General features: G+C 41.3%; 1 protein-coding gene across 1 annotated transcript; it reads left to right on the top strand.

Moving 5' to 3' along the window:
* The first annotated feature begins 2,851 nt into the window (after positions 1-2,851).
* Positions 2,852-7,931, top strand: LOC104546567 (lysine-specific demethylase 4B-like). The gene is made up of 4 exons (XM_010191985.1): positions 2,852-3,006; positions 4,785-4,960; positions 5,806-5,920; positions 7,734-7,931. The coding sequence occupies exons 1-4, from the start codon at positions 2,866-2,868 to the stop codon at positions 7,929-7,931; spliced, it is 630 nt and encodes a 209-aa protein (XP_010190287.1). The 5' UTR covers positions 2,852-2,865.
* The last annotated feature ends 650 nt before the right edge of the window (positions 7,932-8,581 follow it).

Below are 8,581 nucleotides of genomic sequence, written 5' to 3'. Positions count from 1 at the left end.
TCGGACTGATGGGACTGGGAGCTGGGAAGGAGGTAACAGTAAATACAGCCACTGTTATCCAACATTAGTGCTGCTATTTGCAGAGTAGGTAAGAAATAAAGTATTTTCTCCCAAAGCTTTCTCTTGTGGCTTGGGTGTTTGGAGTTCCTTGGGGCTGCTGGAGGGCAGCATGTACAGGCCGGGCCTGCAGATGCTGCTTGGACCAAAGAGCTTGAACTGATTCTCCCTTCATGGGAGCTCTGTGGTGAATTTTTTTTTCCTTGGTAATAGCTTAATTAGTTTGGTTAGATAAGCATACATTGCAGCAAACATCATCTGGGGTAGGTGTTAAGATGTTCCTTAGAATAAAAAGATGGGTTTAAACATGGAAAAATCTGTTGTGCTCTGCTATCTCTGCACTACAGAGTTCCAGTGAGTGACGCTGCTTGTATTGAGGCAGTTAGACCCTTTAATAAATTGATTAAACTTTGCATGAAGTAGTTTGATTCCCTCCTGCTTCCTTGTTAGAGTGTATATTTTGACTATTTGCTCCCAGTTCAGTGAACAAAAATTGGAATTGCTGAAGGTGATATTGAGGAAAAGATGGAATAAAGTCAGGCTTTGGCTATTTTTTTTCCCCCTGGTTGTGGGTAAAGCTGCAAATACTGGGAAGGCATCCCTGGAGCAGATGGTGCTGGCACAGATCCTCCTCGGGATGGAATTCGAGTTCCTTTCCCAGAGCCAGATCCTCGCGGTCGGCCGGGGCGCAGCGCTGCGGCAGAGCATGACTTGGTGCTTCCCGCGCCGCTGAACTCTGATGGCATTTCTAGGCCCGGTTTAAAAATAGCAGAAGTATTCTCAGTACGGTTGCTTTTGAATACAGGTTTGGGGATGATTTCTGTCTGCGTCCCACTTCTCCACAGTCACTTTTCTTTTTCTTGCAACTTTTTGGAGCAGTGTTTTTCTTCTGTTATTTGGAGGAAACCTCTGACAAATGGATGCCCTGAGCTTATCAGCTCCTGTGGGTTGTCTCAGGGATGGGAGATGCTGTTTCCTCTTTTTGTATTTTAGCAAAACATTTGTGTAGTAAATTGTTCTTGTGGGTATAGATCAATTGTTTCTTATCTTAAAATGCTGACCCTGAAGCATAGCAACTTTTTTTTCTGTGTGGCAGTGCTGGAAATCTCTTCAGGCAGGGAGGGCCACCCTGAGAATGGGAGAGATTGGTTAAAAGGCCTTTTTGTTTTAAGACTGCAACAATTTCTGTAGGAAATGCAGTTGTTAAAAGTATCTGTCGGGGTGAAAGGAGTGAAAATGGTAGTTTTTTTCTCAGTTGGTTTTGCTCTGGGGAAATTGTGCAATATTGGGGTTTATAGTTTGATTTTATTATGGAGTTTGCCTTGTGTCTCTGGCTTGGGAAGAGCTCTTCGGACATTGCTGTTCTTTTAGGAGTGAGGAGACACCAGGCAGATGCTAGGGGATAGGACGAGCATGTGAGAAACTGCGATTTTATGCATGAAATTCCTTTAAAGACTGCATTGGGGAAGGGTTTAGACATGTGGTCCATTCTTTTGAAACAAATTTTACATAAAAGTTACTCTGAAAAATTCTAAAATTTTTTATTTTCTGAAATTTTGAGTCAAAAACTGCCTTTGAAATGAAAAGAATTCTAAAGGAGACCTTGGTGCCCTGGGTGTTGTCTGTCCAAATCAGCATGAGATGGGTTTTTTTAGTTGTAGGCAGGCGAGAGTATCTGCTGTCTCTGTGGAGAAGTGTTTTGTACCATGCTCACTGGTTAAAATGCCAATACAGCAATATTTCTCTGTTTTGTTTTTTCCCTAACACAAAGAGTACTTTTAGTACCATCTGGAATAATTCGTGGCTAGTTCAAAATCAATTTGAATGCAAATGTACTTTGCCTGTGATTTAGAAGTCAAATTTGATATGACATTGCTGCGCCTTTTATTCCTTAGAAGCCCTGCAGTGCCCTCTCGTGATGGCTTGACCATACTGTACGTGCTGTCGCTGCTTTTCTGACGTGGAGGATGTCTTCAGAGCTGTGTTTGCAACTGAAATGCCGTTAAAAATTTTGTTTGCGTTATAACTTTCCAGCGTAACCTTACGAAGGTCCATTTTAAAAATTGTGATTTCATCCTGAATTGTTTTGGATCTTTTTTTCCCCTGCAAATTTTGAAGTAAATTGAGCGACTTTGCTTTTCACATTGAAAGATGTTTTGAAATTGTGCATCTACAAGAATTGTCTGACACTTTTTGTCGATGTACTTTGCAACTGCAATCAAACTGTAATGAAGCAACATTTAAAAAAATAATTTTATGATTTTGAATGTAGCCTAGCACATGAAAAAACAAGAAATAATATCTAATATGTTGGTCAAAACTGTTGTTTTTGTAACTGAAAATAGAAAAGGGTGAAGCAGTCTGGTGGACACCTTTGGGGCCAGCTATTTCCGTGCCCACTGACTGGATACTGAGGGTAGTGAGTAGTTTGTTGTTCGTGACCACCATCCATGGATGAGTGGAGGGGGCGATGTCAGGTCTATGATCTATATTTAGGCCCTATCCGGTCTCTCGGATGATATCGGCATCAGGAGTTCCCCGATACTTGACCCTTCTTGAGGCCCTTCTGACAAATAGACTTGCGTGTGTTTTTTGGTCAGAAGCTCCTCATACGTGTGTTAGAGGATAGCACTTACAAATACTCTTCTGGGGGAATAGAGGAGAGAAATGAAAAATGTGCCTTTTTGTGAAATTCATTAAAGCACGTAGAAAGAAAACAAAGGTTTTTAACCAATGTTTTTTTTTTTTCCTGCCTCTCTTCTTTCTTTCTCCTTTTTGTTTCCCCTCCTCAGGCGCCGCCGCTTTAGAATGGGGTCGGAAAACCCGAGTCCGCCGAACCCCAGCTGCAAGATTATGACCTTTCGTCCCACCCTCGAGGAGTTTCGAGACTTTGGAAAATACATTGCCTACATGGAGTCGCAAGGAGCTCACCGGGCAGGGCTTGCCAAGGTGAGTCACCCTCGCTTGGGCAGCAGAAGGCTTTCCGAAGGCTGCCTTCCTGAGGATCTGTGTGGTGCTATGTCTGTGAAGTTGTATCGCTCAGAGTTTGCTTTCCTGTAGGCAAGCAGAGTGTGTTTTCACAAATGGCACTTGCAATCTCTGTTGTTTCCATTACTGAGAGAGGAAAGGCAGAGGACTTATAGGCCTTTGGTAAGAGTGAAAGGTGTTCGTTTGCAGGAGGTCTTCTCCTGATCCCGAACAAAGATGCTCCCAGCCCTTGCAGAGATGGGGTGAGGATGTTTCCGTGGCCTCGCTGTGTTGCTGAGGGCACAGACAGTGGTAGCCATGGTCCTCAAGGGCTGGAGGTGGGAGGTTTTCAGCTCCCCCAGAATACAGTCAAGATTTTGAAGGCTGCTTAGGTTTGGATGGAGAAGAGAGCCTAGCCATACCTGTACAAATGGGTGCAGACATTTCCCTCTTACCTTTTTAATGTTCTGGGCTACCACCTTAGGCTCACTTCACTCCAGACCTGTAAACATGTCCTGTAGGCGATTCCCAAAATACCTGAAAGTCTTTTTGACCTTTAGGAAGCAGGTCTCCAGCCAGCTCTAAAACATCTCTCTGCTTCCTTCCCATCTGCAGCTTTGCACTGAAACTGATGAAACATTATGAGAACTCTTCGTGTGAAACTGCCACATTCCAGGGCTTGACGTACAGCTTGGAAAAAATCAGGACTAACTGATTAGAAAGAGTATTTCTGTGGCCGTGTCATGTTGTGCCATAGACTGAGAGAGATCATTTGTTCTGACAAGGTAGTTGTTAGGTATGGTATTTAGCAGAACTTAATAAAGCACAGCAGAGAAATAAAGCTGTTAGGCATGAAATAATTCTGATTTCTTCTAAACCATAAGTCAATTACTGTTTTTATTACAGTTCTAAATAGAGCTGAGTATTGATAAAAAGCTCTCTGTGGAATGTTTCCTTGTCCACTCAAGTGTGCTAGCAATTACAGGCCCCGAGTCTGCCAGGGTAGATTATTTTAATAAAGGTTGTTGGTGAATTCCAGATGTTGTAAAGAAATTACTCTACTTGTAGGGCTACAGCTGAGCATTTCAAGTGAATTTTTGTGTGTCTCTATTGCAGCTGCAGTTCAGAGCCTTGTAATGGAAGCAGAGCATCACATCCTGTAGAAACTTGCCCATGAAAATCAGTGACTTGTCCTCCAGTTCCCGTAACTTTTTTTGGTTAGTCTTACACCAAATGAAATTGCAGATATTTTACTTTTTCATCCCACATGCCCACTGAATGTCCTCCTGATTGTTCTCTGATCCTGAGCCTAGAATTATTGGCAGCTCTTCTGTTTAAAATTACAGCTTTTTCTTTTGGATCCAGCACTGCTTTGCAGCAGGCTTTTTTGCGCAGCCTCCAAGAGCAAGGAAAGAGTTCTGGAAATTTTCCCTGTGTTTTTTTTTTTGTTCTGCTCTAACCCTTACCCTCTTTCATTTAAGAAGTCGATCCCCGATGTGTCACCTACGAATACAGAAACATCAGTAGCATTAACGCAACAGGATTTTGAGCCTTCCTAGTTAAAAAAAGAAACAAAACCAAAACCAAACAAATCAACAAAACAGAAAATGTGCTGGTTATTTGAGATGCTGCTGTTACCTGATAACCTGAAGGATGAAATCCCTTCCACTGAAACAGGTTTTTCTGCAGTAGAAGTTGTGTTTGCCTGTTGTGAACGTGACATGGTTTGATTTCATTGTTTTGTTTTTTTTCCAATTCAGGTGATTCCTCCCAAGGAATGGAAGCCACGAAAAACCTATGATGACATAGATGACATGGTTATCCCAGCACCTATTCAGCAGGTGGTTACTGGGCAGTCGGGGTTATTCACCCAGTACAATATTCAGAAGAAACCCATGACTGTGGGAGAATACCGACGTCTGGCTAATAGCGAGAAGTACGTTGGTGTTAAGTGATGTGCTTGTGAATGGGGGGGTTGTGTGGAAAGCCTTTCAGCTTAGAAACAAGCTAAAAAGAAAACACAGCCTTGTTAAATAGGCAGCATTTTGGAGGAAACTGCTTTTTCTTGACAGCTTACATGCAAAATCTCAAACAGTTTTGTGACTTGGTGGTTTTTGGTGTGTTGTAGATCTTTTTGTGGGAGTTGTCGTAGAAAGATTCTTCAAAGTCAGTATTTGGCTAAGAGTCTGCCTGGAAAGAATGGCTTAGGACTCAAAGAAGAGCTCTCGACATATTAATGGTTGTTGTGGAAATGTGTTTCTTTGCTTGAGGCAGAAATACAAGTATCTTGGAGTGCTAATATTAATAATATGAGCATCCTCCGGAGTGACGGGCAGCTTTGCAGAGCACTTTGGTTAGCTGAGACGAGCTGCAGTTGCATCCTTTTTCCAGAGTCGCTTTCCCAGAGCTCTGGAGTACCCTGGGTTTTTAACTCGAGCAGTACTGCAATCAACATTGAAATATTGCTAATACAGCAGAGACATGAGTGCTTTGCTGCCTTCTGCTGCCTCCATAATAACTTCATCCCCTGCATCCTTAGGACGGGGATGTAGTGCTTCACATAAGTGCCCATCCTTGTCAGTGTGCACTAAGAGATTCTGTAGAAAGATTTAAAAGGCAGTAAATTATATGAACCTGAGTAGGCTTAGAAATGAAATGTACCTTGAGTAACCTCCTGAGCATGCCTACTATAAAACGCAGGCTGCTTTCAGTTGTTTATCTGCCTGCGATGAGTGTTCCTGAGGACTTCTTACATCCTTATCTTTCCTGTGTTCTTATCAGGTACTGTACTCCACGCCATCAAGATTTTGAAGACTTGGAGCGCAAGTACTGGAAGAACCTGACATTTGTCTCACCAATTTATGGAGCCGATATCAGTGGCTCACTGTATGATTCAGTAAGTGAAAGGCTCCTTGTTTGTTTTATTTTAAATGTAGACACTAACTTCCTTATTGCTCTTTTCTCATTAAGGAACAGTAATTCACAATTTATTTGATTTAGCAACCTTAAAAAAAAGGCAAGTAATAGCATTGGTTTTGCCTCAGTACAAAAGTGTGACTAAACTTCTGATCTTCCCCAGAGATTCAGGACAGTGAAAGCTGTGAAAAGCTTAGTTTTACTAGAAAAAATGAGGAAAAAAGTGATTTAAACAAGTTCTTATGAAGTGTGTAGCCAAAATTTGTATATAGTTTTCAGGAAGGTTAAAAAAAAAAAGAACTGGACTGATATAATGATCTGCCTGGATATACGTGGTGGTATGCAGATAAAAGTGAGCTACTGATCCTGGTCTCTGTCATGCTAGGGTTTGGGGAGTTTTTTCTTTCATTTTTTTTAAAAGGGATTAAAATAAACATTTCTACTGAAACACCCTTGAAAGCCAGGAAAAAAGCTGCATTTTAAGGAACTGGATGCTTCATCAAAAATATTCTTTTGATTCTTCAACTAAAATATTTGCGTTTGGATTTTTTCTTTGTGAACAGCCATATTAGGATACAGTGCACTGCGTGGTGAATTATTTCAGTTGAAATTGTTTAAGCTTTTCCTTGGTGAAATTGCATCCTATGCTTAAAGTAATTCTCTTGTGGTTTCTTCTGCTGTAAATGATAAAGGTTGCTTATCTTCTTACTGTGTTCAGGCAGCTCATCTAAAGCAGTGCCCTTCCTCTGTAGTTTTCTTCTGAGTGGAAAGTGGCCTTTTTTTGGAGTGTTGCCTGATTGTCTGCAGTATAAATGGTGTGTTATCTAAAAGTGTCTTTGTATTATCAGTATGGTTTAATTTAGAATTGATTGGAATAAACGTAGATATCCAAGGTCTTCACAGCAACGGACATCAGAGTTATCTGTAGCGTTGGTGCTTGAGAGTGTCTGTGAGTCAGCGAAGGTGACATAACCAGACACAAACACAAGCTTTAGAAGTAGTTTCTGCAATGTTCTCATTATACACTGAGGGAAACACAAGCTGCTATAAGCAGAAATTAAATATAATATTAAATAAATAGATTGAGCAGCTTGAGTTTCATTATCTTGCAGTTACCCCAACACGCAGCATGAAGTTGGGATTGCTCACGTACCAGTGAGTTACTTGCGTGCCTAATAAGTACGCTGGGAAAAGGAGTGGGAGGGAGACTGTTTTCCTTTTGGAGGTTGTATTCCTCTTCAGGCAATCGCAAGGTCAAAGAATTCTGTTTCGTATTGAAGTAGAGAAAACCAACTATCACATTTAGAGCTTTTCTATTTATTGCTCTTCCTGTTTAAATATTGACAGTAACAAAACTGTCTCCCCTGCTCTGTCTGAAGCACTGAGCCACTTTGGCCACATTGTGTCTGCTGTTTCTCATCAGCTGGTACGTGGTCATCAGGTGAAGAATGCCTGGATAGGATATGTCATGGAGAGAAGTGTATCTACCCTTAATTTTTCTTATGTTTATTAGTAGAACAGTAACTTAATGGTAGGGTATCACATAGTACAAGTGCCTCATTCAGCAAGGAGCTGGTAATCAATCCCTTTGCCACAAAGTAGAGGTAACACATCCTTTTCGTGGTTATTGAGGATCATTAAAAGGCAGCTTTCTGGAAGCAGGTGGAATTAAATTAATGGAGATAACACTTGGATATCCACATTTTAAGACGTTAAAAGGAAGCTGTGGGCTGTTACACTGCTGTAGCGAGGCCTGATATGTTCCAGTACACAACATCTCTTTTGAATTACAGGATGTGGAAGAGTGGAATATTGGCAACCTGAACACTCTCCTAGACATGGTTGAACACGAGTGTGGCATTATCATAGAAGGTGTAAACACTCCCTACCTCTACTTTGGGATGTGGAAGACAACCTTTGCTTGGCATACAGAGGACATGGATCTCTACAGTATCAACTACTTGCATTTTGGGGAGCCAAAATCTTGGTAAGTGATAAAGAACTGGCAGATGGTGGCTATGTACCTCTACCTCCACTCAGAGACCACTGCAACATCCTTTTCTTCAGATTTACCTAATTCCATCAGGCCTACTTAGTCTCTCACTTCACAGTTTTCCCCTCTCCTACTCTGCATTTGAAAGCAATTTTACTGTTTTGTGCTGGCTTGCACAGAGGCCTAATTCCCGACTTTCTAGAAAAGTAGCAGAATTGGGGTGAATTGTTGACATTACAAGTAAAGCCACGACACCTGGGGCTTTTGGAAAGCTAATGCACAGGAGAGCACTCCCACTAATGTGGGAGAGCAAGTGGTGATGGGAATGTGTGGATGCTTCAGATGCACTTTAATAGAGAAAGATTGTTGTTCCTGATTGTGCTGTAGGCAGGAAACATCTGTTACTTTAAAATTTCTGTTATTTAAATATGCAAATGTGCTTACAACTCCAGGGACAAGGTAGGTCAAAGGGTTACTTTTTCATGGTCAATTCTTAGAATAACGATAAGCATTTTTCCACACTGTTGTTGCATGAATTGGTTGGAAATAACTTTCCAGAAGAATAATCAATAGATAAGGATGGAATAAAGAAGTTAGGAAATCTGGAATAAGTTCCCTAGAACCATTCTGTCTCCTTTTTTCTTAAGC

The sequence above is a fragment of the Mesitornis unicolor genome, unplaced genomic scaffold (assembly GCF_000695765.1).
Source record: "Mesitornis unicolor isolate BGI_N332 unplaced genomic scaffold, ASM69576v1 scaffold28409, whole genome shotgun sequence".
In the NCBI taxonomy this organism is placed as follows: domain Eukaryota; kingdom Metazoa; phylum Chordata; class Aves; order Mesitornithiformes; family Mesitornithidae; genus Mesitornis; species Mesitornis unicolor.
This window is presented reverse-complemented; position numbering and strand designations above follow the sequence as displayed.